The sequence below is a fragment of the Neofelis nebulosa genome, chromosome 4 (assembly GCF_028018385.1).
Source record: "Neofelis nebulosa isolate mNeoNeb1 chromosome 4, mNeoNeb1.pri, whole genome shotgun sequence".
Lineage (NCBI taxonomy): Eukaryota > Metazoa > Chordata > Mammalia > Carnivora > Felidae > Neofelis > Neofelis nebulosa.
This window is the reverse complement of record NC_080785.1, coordinates 102197339-102215948: the sequence shown is the minus strand read 5'-3', so window position 1 is coordinate 102215948 and position 18610 is coordinate 102197339. Positions and strand designations below refer to the sequence as shown.

At 41.2% G+C, this 18610-nt stretch overlaps 1 protein-coding gene across 1 annotated transcript; it reads left to right on the top strand.

Annotated features, from left to right (window-relative positions):
- Positions 1-16050: 16050 nt before the first annotated feature.
- On the top strand, positions 16051-17328 carry POM121L12 (POM121 transmembrane nucleoporin like 12). Its single transcript, XM_058723494.1, has one exon. It carries the CDS (start codon positions 16152-16154, stop codon positions 16905-16907), a length of 756 nt encoding a protein of 251 aa, XP_058579477.1. The 5' UTR covers positions 16051-16151; the 3' UTR covers positions 16908-17328.
- The last annotated feature ends 1282 nt before the right edge of the window (positions 17329-18610 follow it).

Sequence of the window (18610 nt, the reverse complement as noted above, 5' to 3'; positions counted from 1 at the left end):
CAGGGGCAGGGAGCCATGGTTCCCAGTCAGCCATGTCTTCATGGGAGTCAGTACCAACACACTGACAGCCATCCTGTTTTTTTCACTTTCAGTGTGGTATTTAATAAATTACATGAGCTAGTCAACACTTTATTATTAAATAGGATTTCTGTTAGAAGATTTTGCCCAACTCGACTAACATTAAGTGTCGTGAACATATTTTTTTTTCAAATGTTTTTTATTTAATTTTGAGACAGAGAGAGACAGACAGAGCATGAGCAGGGGAGGGGCAGGGAGAGAGAGGGAGACACAGAATCGGAAGCAGGCTCCAGGCTCTGAGCTGTCAGCACAGAGCCCGACGCGGGGCTCGAACTCACAGACTGTGAGATCATGACCTGAGCTGAAGTCAGATGCTTAACTGACTGAGCCACCCAGGCACCCCTCGTGAACATATTTAAAGTAGGCTAGGCTGACCTATGATGTTGGAAGGTGATACACTTTGCACATAGAGTGTTTCCAATTTACAGTGGCTTTATCAGGAGGTAAATCATAAAACATAAATCAAGGCAGACCTGCATTCCTGTATACCAGGAAATTCTGGCAAAAATACTTTTTTTTTAATAATGCCATTCACAACAGAAGCCAATTACAAGGCATGGAAATAAATCTAACACAAGGTATGAAAGACTTTCATAAATTGAACACTGAAGGGCTATAAGGAAGAATCACATTAGGTGGACTGCTCTGACTGTCGCCCTTAGAAAAGGCAATATCACAAGGAATGACAGTACCTCCCCGGTTTATCTGGAAGTCAACTGCAATCTTCGTCAACATTCCACTGGCTTTTCTAATTTTTTTTTAATATTTATTTTATTTTGAGAGAGAGAGAGAGAGAGAAAGACAAAGCATGAGCAGGGGAGGGGCCGAGAGAGAGAGAGAGAGGGAAACACAGAATCCCAAGCAGGCTTCAGGCTCCGAGCTGTCAGCACAGAGCCCGACTCGGGGCTCAAACTTATGAACCGTGAAATCATGACCTGAGCCAAAGTCAGACACCTGACCCACAGAGTCACCCAGGGGCCCCTCCCACTATTTTTTTTTTTAATTTTAATCCTTATTTTGGCAAAATGATGTGGCAATAATTACCGATGAACAAATGGTCAAGAATATCCAAGACAGAGTTGAGGGAGAATAATGATGATGAACTCACATTGGGAAAAATACAAACAAGGGTATAAGGTAATGGTAATTGAAAGAGCAAGGCCATGCTAGGGTCAACATAAGACAACTCAAGACAATAGCTTGCCTAGAAACACACACAGGGATAAATGTATTTGAAACTACAGTGGCATTAAAACCAGTGGAAGAAAAGACAGATTTAATAAATGAGGCTGCACTTAGCTTTTCGCATGGATAAATAAGTATGAGATTAGAATCCTGTAACACAATCTATTCTTACCAAAATTGCAGATGAATTAAAACCTACAAAATAGGAAACATCGTTTTGACTCCAGAAACAGAAAAAAAAAAAAACATAAAGGAAATATGGATCAATTTCACTTCATTACAGAGGAAGATCATCGATTTAGAATGAGAAAAACACCATAAAATAAAAAGAAGATATCTGCAACAAAACACTGTCTTCATTGAAGCACTGGTAGATTTTAATATAAAACCTGTAATATTGAGCTTCTCTTGCAATTCAGATGCCTTGTATCACTTTGACCCCATTTTACATGTCAACCTTGGATGGGATCAGATGACAATTATCATTTTAGGTGGGATGTATAATCTCGATGCTGAGGAATTGTCAGGTGCAATTTTCCTTCTAATTGCATTGTCATGTTTCATAATTGTAGAGAACAAAGTGAAACATTTTTGTACATGTGATTTACACACACACACACACACACACACACACACACCACTTTTTATCTCCATCTTTCTGGTCTTTGGAGATACTGGTGTTATGTCCCCTGCATAAAAGTTCCTGTGTGGAATATAATTTATCTTATTATGATACTTTGCTTAAACTCTACTAAAGACACATTAAAATATATGCACCTTCCCCTCTAGAGGTGGAATACTTTTATGAGGTAAAGTAAGCAGACTGGGTGGCACAGGTGTGTAGGTTTGAAGAAGCAGGGTCATTGCAGGCACGAAACCTGGATACTCATCAAGATAATTTGGCTAAGACCCACAACTTATCCTGCAGAGTTCATCATGACTATCCTGATTCTCCATCTGTAAAACATCAGTCTGCCTTATTTCCATGTAACAGACTTTAGCTCAGCATTTATCTGTGACAACTTTTGTTGGGTATGCAAATGGTGTAAATTTCCACTAGCCTTCTGCAAACTTTCTGTGTCATTGTTGTCTGTTTCAATATGGCCTGTACTATTGCCTTTTGTTCTCATGAATTACAAGTGTTCTGCTGCACCAATATCAATAAAGATCAAGTAAGGCCTTGGAGCCCATCAGTTTCTGCCATATATTAGGATTTTTGATTCCTTCTTTTTTTTGTTTTTGAAAGATTTATTTATTTATTTTGAGAGAGAGAGAGAGATCAGAGGAGGGGCAGAGAGAGAGGGAGAGATAATTTGGTTATGAACACAGAGTCCGATGTGGGGCTTTATGTCACAAATCCTGAGACCATGACCTGAGCTGAAATCAAGAGTTGGACGCTTAACCACCTGAGCCACCCAAGTGCCCCAGGATTCTTGGCTCCTTCTTACATCACCATAGGCATTTGAGAAAAATTATTAACTGCATGGCCTAGACTGTTTTTGTTTGATTGTTTTGTTTGTCTTCAATATTTAGATTTGTGTCTAATGCATAGACTTAATTCCATTAAAAGACAAAATTTTTAAAGTTATGTTGCCTTTGAGGTATAAAGAACTTGTTTCAAGTTTCTTGTCAGATGCCCTTCTGAATTCCAGACATAAATGCCTACTGCTTTTCTTTTAGCTATTATGCTATTACTTATGTGAAATTTACATTGGCATGTCTTCTGTCAGTAAACCAAAGCTGTTTTCTGCTAATATTTGTTTTTACTTACTTATTCATACAATTAACAAAAATAAACCCACCATCTTTTATAGCAGTGAATTTCTGCTATCTTGAATATTGGATCTATTTTTTTCTCAGACTACATCATCCACCATCACTCCTTTTTCACAGAATTCCTGAAATCTCATTCAAGGTGCTCAATAATCTAATTAGTGACATAATATCTTTAGGACAAAAGAAATAAGCTTTTTCAAGGTTTGATTTTAAAATGTAATGAATTGGGGCACCTGGGTGGCTCAGTCGGTTAAGCAGCCGACTTCGGCTCAGGTCATGATCTCGCGGTCCGTGAGTTCGAGCCCCGCGTCAGGATCTGTGCTGACAGCTCAGAGCCTGGAGCCTGTTTCAGATTCTGTGTCTCCCTCTCTCTGACCCTCCCCTGTTCATGCTCTGTCTCTCCCTCTCTCAAAAATAAAAATAAAATGTTAAAAAAAATTAAAAAAAAATAAAATGTAATGAATCAAAGTATTAATGAAGTTTTGCATAATTAACATAATATGACATATATTAATTCCAATAATCATAACATTAAGATAGAAATAATTTAATAATTCATTAGTTAATAATTAATAAGAATTAATCCTTGTGATATGTTAATTTATACTTCTTGGTAGATTTTCTTAAAATGTGTATATTGTAAGGCTGATTTTAATTCATTCAAACCATATGGTCATAATTTGGTTGAAATTCATTATCTTAACTAAAAAAAAGACAAGTTCATGTACTTTTGAGTAATAATGTAGAACCAAATGGGTTCATGGAAATTATAATTTTAGGTTATGGCTATAATTTCATAATTTTTATATTGGATCAGGAATCAGGGACCTTAACTACATATCTTCCAAAACTTATCAAAATGTCTCTCTACGACCTTGAAAATGAATTCAAGCTAAACATACTGCTGTGTTGAGATAGTAAAAAAAAACCAAAAATTAATTCACTAAAATAATTTAAGTAATTGATCCACAGACCAGACTAGTGAGGTGGTGGGCACAATAATGAGTTTGAAAGAAACACTGGTCACATGGATTTGAATGCTAAGTGAAACTCCTTTTCCAAGTCAATCTGATTTGGTGAACAAAGCTTGATCAATCAGCTTCCCCGGAAATGAAGTAATCCTGAGATTGCTGAATGTGTTCAGCCAAGAATATTCAGTATTTTGACATTCACAATAACCTGTGGCAAAGTAAATCAATATAACCAGTGCCTGAACATCAATCAGTTATTTAGTTTATAACTTTTATAGGGTTTATAACTATAAATCCCTAAACTTTGGCATATATTCATTCTGCTTTTGTTTTTGCCGTCCTTACCCTGAAAATAACAACACACCACACCATATGCCAGGAATTATTGAACCTTTACCTTTTGGACATCATTTAATGTATTAGCTTGTACTATTTTTTTCATGAGTGTGACTCTGTTGATATAACAGTTAAGTGTGATCAAGGCAAAGCCCATGGTGGCTGCTCAGTGGGACGGTTTCTCTCATTCATTCATTTTCTTTCATTTATTTTATAGCAAATGAGCCATTCATGAGGATGCTTATGGGTAGTCAAGTCAACAAGAAACATGCATGCTTTTCTGATGCTTAATCTTTCTTGACTTCCATTATTTTTAATACATTTTAGGATGATTTTTCAATTTCAGGTGAGCCCAAGACTATCAGAAATGTTCCTAAGAAAAGAAGATTTGACTGCCAAAGAGCATGCACTATAATGCCTACACCTGTGGTGTTCATCTTTCTTAAAAGCTACAAAAATACGCTTCCTACTGTGACATCTGATATTCCAAAGAGCCGGCTCTAGAAATCACCCCTTCATTATGTCTCTGTAATTATTGTTTTCTGTCTGATGAATCTTATGCAAGCTGTGATACTTTGAATTATGGATCTGGGAGAGTTACGAGGACAAAACTAGCTGCAATTCATGCTGCTGTGGGCACCAATCCTGGCATCCCAAGCAGACCCTGTCATTGCTATCCGCTCTGTCATCTGGGCTCATTTTTGGGGAGTTGATCAAAATTCTAACTTATAGGACCTTGGGTGAATTTTTCATCTAACAAGTGTTGGGAATACATGGCAGGTGAGATATTGTATACAGCAGCACTCAAGAGACATAATTTGGGGTCTTAAAACTTTCATTTTCAGGAAGAAATTGCTCAGCATAAAATGCCACCTCTATTTTCATTTTATGGCCTGAAAGTTTTGATTATAGAATCATATCCGAACGGGACATTAAAAGGCACACATTTTATTCCATATGTATTTAACAAACTATTGGATACATAACAGGAGATCATTCCAAAAATAATGCAATGTCATGACATGATGTTCTGAAACCTTCCTAAAGTGTACATCTTTTTTTTTTTTTTTTCAACGTTTTTTATTTATTTTTGGGACAGACAGAGACAGAGCATGAACGGGGGAGGAGCAGAGAGAGGGAGACACAGAATCGGAAACAGGCTCCAGGCTCCGAGCCATCAGCCCAGAGCCTGACGCGGGGCTCGAACTCACGGACCGCGAGATCGTGACCTGCCTGAAGTCGGACGCTTAACCGACTGCGCCACCCAGGCGCCCCATCAAAGTGTACATCTTAAAAGGAATTCTTTTTTTATATATAGAAAGCAAATACATGAATGGAAGGTAAAAGTTGAACCTTTCCAAATGCAGGAAATAATCTTTCTTTTTTTAAATGTTTATTTATTTTTGAGAGAGAGAGAGAGACAGAGCGTGAGCAGGGGAAAGGCAGAGAGAGAGAGAGGGAGACACAGAATCTGAAGCAGGCTCCAGGCTCTGAGCTGCCAACACAGAGCCCCACGCTGGGCTCAAACCCACAAACCATGAAATCATGACCTAAGTCGAGGTTGGACACTTAACCGATTGAGCCACCCAGGCACCCCATAAATGCAGGAAATAATCTTTCAACGTGCATTTATTAAGTGCATTTATTAATGCAAGTGCCAGCTACTAAGCTCAGGGCTGGCTTTATAGTTCTGGTAATATGGACTCAGTGCACGAACTATCTTACATTCTGAGATTTACTCATATACATAGTAAGGGAGCAGACATGTTATTTTCTTTATCAACGGTTACACCTGTATATGAATGAATGCGACTTTCTAAGAGAGGAAAAAGTTGGGCAGGTGTACATGCAGCAAAATGGAAGGAAGAAGTTGCACCATCAGGAACGTCAACTAAATCAATGTGGACAAACAAGTGGGATGTCAGAGTCCACAGCGGGCCCTGGTCCCCACCTCAAGACCAGCCATTCTGGACCATAGCTGACGACTGGATTCAATGGGAGGACTTTGAAAATATGCCTTATATATTCACAGATCTTCTCTAGACCATTTGAAACAAAGTAGCAGGGCAAGGGGTTTTGCACGTCAGTCTAATGTGCAACTGGGGGTTGAGAACATTGCATCTAGACCCGGGTGCCCCAAAGTTCAAAACATGTCCAAATGCTGAAATTATTTAACCATTGAGGACGGTGCCTGGGGCCCTACTGTCTAACAAACACCCAGGGTATGACCAAGATTACCAGTGCTTGGACAGCTTGTGACCTGCTAGAAATGTAGAAGTTGAGACCACACCTTATTGAATCAAAACCTACATTTTAACATCGCCCAATGATTTTAACAAACATTAAATTTTCAGAAACGCTCCTAAAAAATAGACACTTTTCCCCAGTGAGGAAAACAATATTTAGTATAATTTAGATATCATATGATAGTCTTTCTCTTTAATAACTAACTTAAATTAGTATAATGCAATAAATTCTAGATCCTGAAACCACATACGTACACAGTTAAGTCTACAGCAGCCATTCTCAAAGTGTGATCCCAGGGTAGTTGTCCTTTTATCAGCTGGAAAGATGTTAGAAATGTGCCTATCCAGGTAGAAGCCAAGATGGCGGAACAGCACGGAAGCTTTTTGTGTGTCTCGCGTCCGTGAAATACAGCCAGACCAACACTAAACCATCCTACACATCTAGAAAACTGACTGGAGGATTAACACAACGATCTGCACAACCTGAACCACAGAATTCAGCAGGTACACGGCGCTGAGAAGTGAACTTGGGGAGCGAGAGGCGCAGGAAGGGAGGTGCTTTTGCGAGCGGAGAGAGGACGGACACTGGGAGGGGGAGAGAATACGGGAAAAGCACCCCGTCCCCAAAAGCAGCTGGAGAAAAAGTGGAAAACTGGAAACAGCTGCAGGGACTAAACTAAAAAGGGAAAAAGGAGAGGGTTTCAATTCCATTAAGACTGTAAACAAGGGGAGCGCAAAGGCTGCAACTCCTCAGCTCCATACCTGGCGATGCTCTGGTGGGAAGGGCGAATCCCCAGGAACAGAGTGGGGTGCGGGAGGTTCTCGGGCCACACGGGGAAAAGCGGTTCCACTGCTGAAAGCCCATTTGGTGGAGACTGTTGAGGCCACCTAGTCCCGGCAGACCCCAGAGGGCGGCCACACTCGCTGGTGCTGGAACAAGGTCGGTAAGGGTGAAGTCTGGTGCCAGATGTGTGTTGTGATTTTCCATAATCCCTGAAACGCAGCTGCTACACTGTGTCGCGAATGTTTTCTGGGACGGGCTGGCACCTGGCCACAGTCTCGGGGCACCGGGGGCAGCTGCAGGGTTCAGCCAGCGTTCCTGGGTGCAGCCGGCATTTGACCATTGCTCATTCCGCCAGTGCTCATTGAGACCCTCCCGCAGAGGTGCGGAACGGGTCAAAGCCACAGTCCTTTAGAAGTAAGGGGCCGGGGAAAAGAGCCGCATCTGAGACAAAACTCAGGAGAGAGGTACTTCCCGGGGCCTGGTCACGGAGAGCGAAAGAGCGGGAATGGACGAAAGCCGAAGACAGAGGACAGGTGCGCGATTGCTGATCCTCCGGAGAAGAGACCGGACAGCTGGGTGGTGCCATTTTAACCGCTCCTGCGCATGCGCATACGCACCTACAAGCGGGCAACCATCCACCCCAGTAAGCTAGCAGCGCCATCTAGTGGAGAACAGAGCCGTTACACTGAGCCCCGCACAACAGGGCCAACTTCGCTCTTCAAAAACACAAGTCTCACCGCCGGCTTAGTTTACGGACTAGAAAGCGCTACAAAGACTGACTTCTACGGGAAAACGAAGTAATTTCAGTCCTACTTCAGTCTGTTAGCAGGTCCATCTATTCATTTTTCTTGCATTTTTTTCTCTCTTTTACACTTCTTTTTATTGAATACAGAAAGAGAAAAAATTCATTTTAATTTTCAATTTTTATTAAAAATATTTTTCTTTAATTTTTATTACTATATTTTTTACTTTTGTATAAATTTTTTTCAAATTCTATTTTACTTCCATCATTTTGTTTTAGCCTACTTCAGTGTATTCACCTTTTCAAATTTTCAAACAATTGCCTTTTTTTCTTTTTCTTTTTTTCCTCCTTTTCGTTTCTTTTCTTTTTCTTGAATGCAGAAAGAGAAAAACTTGACTTTTACCTTCAATTTCTATTAAAATATTTTTCTTTATTTTTTTTACTATATTTTTTGCTCTTATGTAAATTTTTTCAAATTCTATTTTACTTCCATCATTTTATTTTAGTCTACCACAATGTATTCACTTTTTCAAAGTTTCAAATGATTTCCTTTTTTCCTCTTTTTTTCTATTTTCTATTTTCTGTTTTCTCCTTTTCATTTCTTTTACTTGAATATAGAAAAAGAAAAAATTCATTTTGATCTTTGATTTTTAATAAAAATATTTTTCTTTATTTTTTTTCTACTATATTCTTTTTTTGTGTATATTTTTTTCAAATTCTATTTTACCTCCATCATCTCATTTTAGTCTACTTCAGTGTATTCATTTTTTCAAAGTCTCAAACAATTTCCTTTCCCCTCCCCCATTTTTTTTCTCTAATCTGTCAAACCACTTTCAACACCCAGACCAAAACACACCTAGGATCTAGCACCGTTTATTCGATTTGTGTGTGTGTGTGTTTTAATTTTTTAATTTTAATATTTTTTTTAATTTTAATTTTTTTAATTTTAATTTTTCTACCTCACTGATTCCTTTTCTTCCTTCAAAATGACAAAACGAAGGAATTCACCCCAAAAGAAAGAGCATGAAGAAACGACAGCCAGGGATTTAACCAACACAGATAAAAGCAAGATGTCTGAACATTTAGAATCACAATAATAAGAACACAAGCTGGAGTCAAAAATAGATTAGAATCCCTTTCTGCAGAGATAAAAGAAGTGAAAAAATAACCAGAATGAAATTAAAAATGCTATAACTGAGCTGCAGTCACGGACAGATGCTGCGGCAGCAAGGATGGATGAGGCAGAACAGAGAATCAGTGATATAGAGGACAAACTTATAGACAATAATGAAGCAGAAAAAAAGAGGGAGATTAAAGAAAAAGAGCACGATTTAAGAATTAGAGAAATCAGTGACTCATTAAAAAGGAACAACATCAGAATCATAGGGGTCCCGGAAGAGGAAGAGAGAGAAATAGGGGTAGAAGGGTGATGTGAGCCAATCATAGCAGAAAACTTTCCTAACCTGGGGAGAGACACAGCAAAATCCAGGAAGCACAGAGGACCCCATTAGATTCAACAAAAACCGACCACCAACAAGGCATATCATAGTCAAATTCACAAAATACTCAAGGCAAAGAGAGAATCATGAAAGCAGCAAGGGGAAAAAAGTCCTTAACCTACAAGGGAAGACAGATCAGGTCTATCTAGGATCAGACCTATCTACAGAAACTTGGCAGGCTAGAAAGGAGTGGCAGGATATGTTCAAAATGCTGAATCAGAAAAATATGCAGCCAAGAATTCTTTATCCAGCAAGGCTGTCATTCAAAATAGAAGGAGAGATCAAAATTTCCTAGACAAACAAAAATTGAAGGAGTTTGTGACCACTAAACCAGCCCTGCAAGAAATTTTAAGGACTCTCAAAGGGGAGAAAAGATGAAAGAAAAAAAAAAAAAAAAAAAAAAAAAAAAAATATATATATATATATATATATATATATATATATATATATATATCAAAAGCAACAAAGATTAGAAAGGACCAGAGAACATCACCAGAAACTCCAACTCTACAAGCATCATAATGGCAATAAATTCATATCTTTCCGTACTTGCTCTAAACATCAATGGACTCAATGCTCCAATCAAAAGACATAGGATAACAGAATGGATAAGAAAACAAGATCCAGCTATATGCTGCTTACAAGAGACCCACTTTAGACCTAAAGACACCTTCAGATTGAAAATAAGGGGATGGAGAACAAGCTATCATGATAATGGTCAACAAAAGAAAGCCGGAGTAGCCATACTTATATCAGACAATCTAGACTTTAAAATAAAGACTGTATCAAGAGATGCAGAAGGACATTATATCATAATCAAGGGGTCTACCCACCAAGAAGAGCTAACAATTGTAAATATTTATGTACCAAATGTGATAGCACCCAAATATATAAATTAATTAATCACATACATAAAGAAACTCATTGATAGTAATATCATAATAGTAGGAGACTTCAACACTCCACTCACAGCAATGGACAGATCATCTAACCAAAAAATCAACAAGGAAACAATGGCTTTGAATGACACACTAGACCAGATGGACTTAACAGATATATTCAGAACATTTCAACCTAAGGCAGCAGAATATACATTCTTCTCCAGTGCACATGGAACATTCTCCAGAATAGACCATATACCGGGACACAAATCAGCACTAAGTAAGTACAAAAAGTTGAGATCATACCGTGCATATTTTCAGACCACAACATTATGAAACTTAAAATCAACCACAAGAAAAAATTTGGAAAGGTAACAATACTTGGAGGCTAAAGAACATCCTACTAAAGAATGAATGGGCTAACAAAGCAGTTAAAGAGGAATTTAAAAAGTATATGGAAGTCAATGAAAAGGATATCACCACAACCCAAAACCCCTGGGACACAGCAAAGGCAGTCATACAAGGAAAGTATATAGCAATCCAGGACTTCCTAAAGAAGGAAGAAAGATCTCAGGTACACAATCTAACCTAATGCCTTAAGGAGCTGGAAAAAGAATAGCAAATAAAACCCAAAACCAGCAGAAGACAGGAAATAATAAAGATTAGAGCAGAAATTAATGCTATCAAAACCAAAAAAAAAAAACAAAAAAAACAAAAAAAAACAAAAACAAAAAACAAAAAAACAGCAGAACAGACCAATGAAACAAGAAGCTGGTTCTTTGAAAGAATTAACAAAATTGATAAACCACTAGCCAGTCTTATCAAAAAGAAAAAAGAAAGGACACAAACAAATAAAATCAAGAATGAAAGAAGAGAGATCACAACCAACACAGCAGAAATAAAAGCAATAATAAGAGAATATTATGAGCAATTATATGCCAATAAAATGGGCAATATGGAAGAAATGGACAAATTCCTAGAAACATATACACTACCAAAACTGAAACAGGAAGAAATAGAAAATTTGAACAGATCCATAACCAGTAAGGAAATCGAATTAGTAATCAAAAATCTGCCAAAAAACAAGAGTCCAGGGCCAGAAGGCTTTCCAGAGGAATTGTACCAAACGTTTATGGAAGAGTTACCACCTATTCTCTTGAAGATGTTCCAAAAAATAGAAGCGGAAGGAAAACTTCCAAACTATTTCTATGAAGACAGCATTACCTTGATTCCAAAACCAGAGACCCCACTAAAAAGGAAAACTATAGACCAATATCCCTGATGAACATGGATGCAAAAATCCTCAACAAGATATTAGCCAACCGACTCCAACAATACATTAAAAAAAATTATTCACCATGATCAAGTGGGATTTATACCTGGGATGCAGGGCTGGTTCAATATCCGCAAAACAATTGATGTGATTCATGACATCAATAAAAGAAAGGACAAGAACCATATGATCCTCTCAATAAATGTAGAGATAGGATTTGACAAAATACAGCATCCTTTCTTGATAAAAACCCTCAAGAAAGTAGGGATAGAAGGAGCATACCTCAAGATCATAAAAGCCATATATGAACGACCCAACACTAATATCCTCAACAAGGAAAAACTGAGAGCTTTCCCCCTAATGTCGGGAACAAGACAGGGATGTCCACTCTCACCACTGTTATTCAACATAGTATTGGAAATCTTAGCCTCTGCAATCAGACAACACAAAGAAATAAAAGGCATCCAAATCAGCCAGGAGGAGGTCAAACTTTCACTCTTCGCAGATGACATGATACCCTATATGGAAAACCCAAAAGATTGCACCAAAAAACTGCTAGAATTGGTTCTTTTGCTGAATTTGAATTCAGCAAAGTTGCAGGATATAAAATCAATGTACAGAAATCGGTTGCATTCCTATACACCAACAATGAAGCAACAGAAAGAGAAATCAAGGAATTGATCCCATTTACAGTTACACCAAAAACCATAAAATACCTAGGAATAAATCTAATCAAAGAGGTGAAAAATCTATACACTGGAAACTATAGAAAGCTTATGAAAGAAACTGAAGAAGACACCAAAACATGGAAAAAGATTCCATGCTCCTGGATAGAAAGAACAAATATTGTTAAAATGTCAATACTACCCAAAGCAATCTATATATTCAATGCAATCCTTATTAAAATAACACCAGCCTTCTTCACAGAGCTAGAACAAAAAATACTAAAATTTGTATGGAACCAGAAAAGACCCCAAATAGCCAAAGCAATCTTGAAAAAGAAAACCAAAGCAGAAGGCATCACAATCCCAGACTTCAAGCTATACTACAAAGCTGCTATCATCAAGACAGTATGGTACTGGCACAAGAACAGACATTCATATCGGAACAGAATAGAGAACCCAGAAATGGACCCACAAACGTATGGCCAACTAATCTTTGAAAAAGCAGGAAAGAATATCCAATGGAATAAAGACAGTCTTTTCAGCAAGTGGTGCTGGGAAACTGGACAGCGACATGCAGAAGAATGACCCTGGACCACTTTCTTACACTATACACAAAAATACACTCAAAATGGATGAAAGACCTAAATGTAAGACAGGAAGCCATCAAAATCCTTGAGGAGAAAGGAGGCAAAAACCTCTTTGATCTTGGCTGCAGCAACTTCTTACTCAACACGTCTCTGGAAGCAAGGGAAACAAAAGCAAAAATGAACTACTGAGACCTCATCAAAATAAAAACCTTCTGCACAGTGAAGGAAATAATCAGCAAAACTAAAAGGCAACCAATGAATGAGAGAAGATATTTGCAAATGACATATCAGATAAAGGGTTAGTATCCAAAATCTATATAGAACTTATCAAATTCAATACCTAAAAAAACAAGTAATCCAGTGAAGAAATGGGCAAAAGACATGAATAGACACTTCTCCAAAGAAGTGTATTATATATCTATAGGTATCCATAGAGCTATATATTTCTATCTACCTGTCAATCGATGGGTCTACATTCATAACCTTGGATTTGACTGAAAAAAATTCGTTCCTGAAAAAGAAAAGGAACAATTGGTAAAATTCAAATAGAAAACGGAGTTCGTTTTGTAGCATTGAACTGAAGTTAATTTCATAGTTTGTGAAACTTACCATAGTTACATAACTTAAAAACATTAAGATAAGGAAGATAAGGGAACTATATACAGGGCAGAGTTTATCAGTCCCTGCAGTGCTGACTTCTATGGTGAGATCACTCTCTGCTGTCTTGCGTACCGTAAGATGTTTGACGACATTCCTGGCCTTTACCCCTTAGATGTAAGTAACATCCCCAGCCTACTTTTTCTAATGTCTCTGGGATAGGAGTGGGAAGCAGGGGAGTTGCTTCTAATTGGCAACCAATGATTCACATTAATTTCTAATGTCAATTAACCAAAATAAATCTGTTATCTCTTCATGTGTGAGAAAGAGCAGAAGCAGACATATTCATTGTCAATGCAAATAACTTGTAAGTAATCAATATGTTGATTTGCAGGTGAAGATCTATTTACAAGGGATTAACTTATGTGCCTCACCAGTAGAGAGATTGTGGTTTTTCAGAGTATTTAACCACAAACCAAAATGGCGCTCATAGGACTGTACTGCAAATAGGATGTGGGAAACCCTGTAGATACTGGGCATTGAAATACATTTTAAGAAATCTATATTCAGTTGTATTGACAGTCTACTCTGGTGACAATGATATTACTGTCTTAAGAGGCTTCTTAGCTATAGAGTCATTGCTATCATTATCAGGAAATGTCTTGTTAAGAAGAAAATTATAGCATAGGAATTTCTTGTTTTCAAAATCATATCCTGAGGGATCGTCGCCAAATAAGGAATGTGGAAGAAATGAACAGGAATTGGTGAGTGGAAAGTGTTACAGATCTCATCCTCCAGTACCCCTTGGCTGATAGCACACCTACCTCTCCAACAAGCAGATTCCTTCCCAACTGCAGAAGCCTCATGGAGCCTTCTCAGTAGGCTCCTTCTAATATCCTCAACATTTACCTGTTTGCCTCTCAGATCCAAAATGCACCTGCGGCTTGCTCTTGGATTTGGTACTTCATCAGCTTCCACTTTTCTGTACCTTTACTGGCTCGTTCTGCAGGCACGTGCTTTTGAGGAAAATGTTCTGGGGAACAGTTAGTTTCACACCACCCTCAGCCTCCCCCACAAAATATGTACCCTAGTCTTCAAACGCTGTTTTGTCGTCAGATGCTTTTCACTGTTCATCGGAAATGCGAACCACTGCTGTTGTAGACGTGGATTACCAGTAACGATGGAAAAAAGAGAAATGGCATTAACGTTCAAAGAGAATAAAATCCACCTGCGAATGTATGAATGTAGGGAAGCTTAAATTACAGGGGAGTCTTCATAAAACCCACACTGTTGGGGCTAAAACGTAAATCGGGGTCTGCTGTCACCATTTCCTTAAGAAGCAAATTGCAGAAAGTAACACTAACAACCATTCTAGAAGAATAAAACATGCATCATGTTTACTGAAACAAAAACCGGTTATTTATTTTTCCTTAAAAGGGCATTCAAATGAATTATGTTTAGCTTTTACGATAATGAAAGAGAGTGGCCGTCTGTCAATACTGGATCTGTAATTTTTATAAACTGCAGGAATTATTATACCTTCTTCCTCTAAAGTCAAGTACCAAAATAGAGACAATCTTTCTGGGGGAGATGTAAACCAGCACAGACCCTGTGCAGAACATTTTGGTAATTTCTCAAGAGCTTAAACAGTTACCATAGGACCTAGCAATTCTGCCCTAGCTACACACCAAGAGAAATGAAAACACTTGTCCATGTAAAATTTTATACATGAATGTTCATGACAACATTATTCATAATATCAGATGACTGGAAACAACCCAAATGCCCATTTACTGGCCACAGATAAACAAAATGTGGTCTCGCCATACAATGGAATGATGCCGGACCATAACAACAGTGAAATGCTGCTGCATGGAAGGACCTGGAAAAGCATAGGCTAAGCAAAAGAGGCCAGTCACAAACGACTACATATTACGTGACCCCATTTATATGAAAGCTCACAAATAGGAAAATCTATATCTAGAGAGAAAATGAATTAGTGGTTGTTTCGTGGCTCCGGAAAGGTAGGGGGTGGATGGGATAGCTATTGAGTATAGGATTTGCTTTTGAAGCAATGAAGATGTTTTCAGGTTGACCACGGTGATGAGTGCACATATCTGTGAAAGTACCACAAGTCATAGAAATGTAACCTTTGGGTGAATTGTATGATATGTGGATGATATCACAATAAAAATGCTGGGAGGTGGGGGTGGGAGTGGAGATCGTGAACGCTTAGGCCTCCATCCACAGCCAAACTCCTGCTACCAGCAGCGAGGGGAACGGAGGCTGGAGGCTGTGAGCCCCACGGGCTGCCGCTGCGCCAGCAATCAGCTCCTGCGTCCCGCTGCGGGCCCCACGCACCCGCCAGGTTGAGGATGGTTACAACGCCCAGGCTCGCGCGCTTTCCCTGCGCCCAGACGCCAACGGTCATCTGAGCCGCGGACACTTCGCCGGCAGCCAGGTTCTGAGACTTTGGGAACTTCTGGAAGCCGAATCCCCACCGGAAGGCCCCCGCCCCGCCGTCGGCTCCCATGGGCAGCAACGTGAGCACGCCCAGGCCCGCGCAGCCACCCCTCGGCCCAGGGCACCCGAAACCCCGGCCCCCGCCCGCCTCGACCCAGGATGGCGGGCGCCGCGTCCGCACCGGCCCCCTCCCCCGGACGCCGCCCAACTGGGACCCCTCCAGCCCGCGGAGGGTGGTCACCGAGGCCTGGAGGCGCTTTCCTGCCAAGGCGCCCCCGGAGACCGTCCTGGGGCCGGACCTCTCCAGCGCCTGGGAGAGTTACATGAAGCGGTGGGTTTGGAGTGCCCGCCACCCGAGACGGACCTGGAGCCCCGTGACCGTCAAGATCGCGCCGCCTGAGCGCAGGGGGAGCCCCTGGGCATCTGCGGCGCAGGGGCGCGGCGCCTGCCCTGCGGGGCTTCCGCCCTCCCAGGAGCGCCCTGACCCGTGTGCCAAGGAGACCGTGCTGAGGGCCCTCAGCCAGTGCCCGAAGGGCAACCGGAGGTTTGACGGGCCCCTGTGGTTTGAGATCCCGGAGGGCGCGAGCCGGAGGCCCAACCCAGAGCCCAGGCCTTCCGCGTTTAAGCCCCTGATCAGAAATGGAGAGGTCCCTTCTTTCGTGCCCAGGCCAGGGCCGCTGATCAGAAGCCTTCACTGCTGGAGCTGCAGTGTGTCGAAGGAGGACACGGACCTCGGGCCCGATGCCCAGCCCCCACCGTCTGCTGGCCACCCTGCAGCAGGGACAGTGTCAGCCCAGGACACAGATCCTCAGCTGCGGAGCTAAGAACAGAGGCCGCGCTCCTGGGGCCTCACACCTTCCTCCAGTACCTAAGAGCAGCGCCTGGGGCTCTCCTTCTCCACCCGGAGGTTACCCAGCCCTCGGGCTCCTTTGATTCCTGAGTCAGAGCAACCTTACCTGCCTCCTGAGACTCACCCTTGTCTATTTATTCTCAGCCCGCTGACCCCTTGCTCTATCTCTGCGTGGGACCCTGACACAGTACTGCGGCGGCCCCCAGACCCGCCTGTCCTTCCTGCGTAGATCCCGCGCTGAAAATTGTTGATAAGCCCCCTGCCTCCCCCGGCCTCCCCCTGCGTGCCTTTTCGCTTCATTTTCTGGAAAATAGTTTTTCTTCCCCACCTTCCCTCTTTGCCCGGCTTGTATAAATATTTGATCGCATTAAAAAATAATATTAATACTTTAAAAAGGTCTTGTTAATGTCACACTAAAGGGCACGTGTGTTCCAGATTGCAAGCGCAAGGGCGAAGCGCCTGCACCGGTAATAATAACTTGTGTTTATTTGAGGCCCTAATTGAAGTCCAGCCCAGCTAGAAAGCGGCGAGAGACCGGATAGGCTGAGGAGGCGTGGCATGAGGCCGTATACAGCACGGAAGTGTGTGAGTTTTATTCTGGGAACCACCGTTTTAGGCAGAGGAGAGGATAACCAGGTGGATAGGTTGGCAGCTTGATCACTCTGGCTGTCGTGTGGAGAGTGTGTTATCCAAAGGCAGGGATTGAAACAAACGAGGGGTGCCCGCTGCTGAGAGGGAAGCAATGCAGGTGAAAAGTGCACATGAATTTGGGGTGTGTCTGGAGGGTGGATGTTTTGGGGCTCGTGAATGCGACGGATGATAGCATTAGGCGAGTGAAGAATCCAGGTCTTGGCTTATTGGTTCCGGAAACCGCCTGTGACAGTGCCCTTTGTTGAGGTGGGAAATGGCAGTGGGGACCATACCTGTCGAGGATTCTGAGCCGGGCATGGTTGCTCGATACACACATTTGTTACTCCGGTGAAATTGTCATCTGTGCCTTTGAACACATCAGCCTGGAGCTCAGCGGAGGGTTTGAAGGCAGGGAAATAAATGCAGAAGTCGTGAGCACATAAGCCCACTTATATACATGGTGCTTAAGGCCGGGGACTGCATGGGATCGCCTCTGCAGAAAATGCATGGTGATGAACCCTGTCCTGCTCCCATGTTTAAAAGGTGAAAGAAAGGAGAGAGAAACCTAAGAAAACCAGGGAGGTGGGAGAAAAGTCAGAAGCAGCAGGGACACCAAAAGAACTCTAGAAAGTGGGATTTGTCACCCATGTTGGCTGTGGAGGCGAAGTTAAGAGATATTCCGTCACTGACTTTGAAAAGAGGAATTGTTTCAGAGTGTAGGAGGTCAAGGCTGAATTAATTTGGAAGACGTTGGGAGGGACGGATGTGGAGGCAGGGTCTGGAGGAGCCATTTAGTAGATATTGAGTCGTGAGGTATAGCCGGCAAGTGGGAATGTTGGGGGCAGTTTTAGCTTATTTGGAAATTGTATTTTAAGAAAGGATAGGGAGGGGTGCCTGGTAGCTCAGTAGGTTAAGCCTTGGACTCTTCATTTCAGCTCAGGTCATGATCTCACGGTTCATGGGTTCAAGGGCCATGATGGGCTCTGTCTGCACTGACAGCACAGAACCTGCTTGGGATCCCCTCTCTCTCTTCTCTCTCTTTTCCCC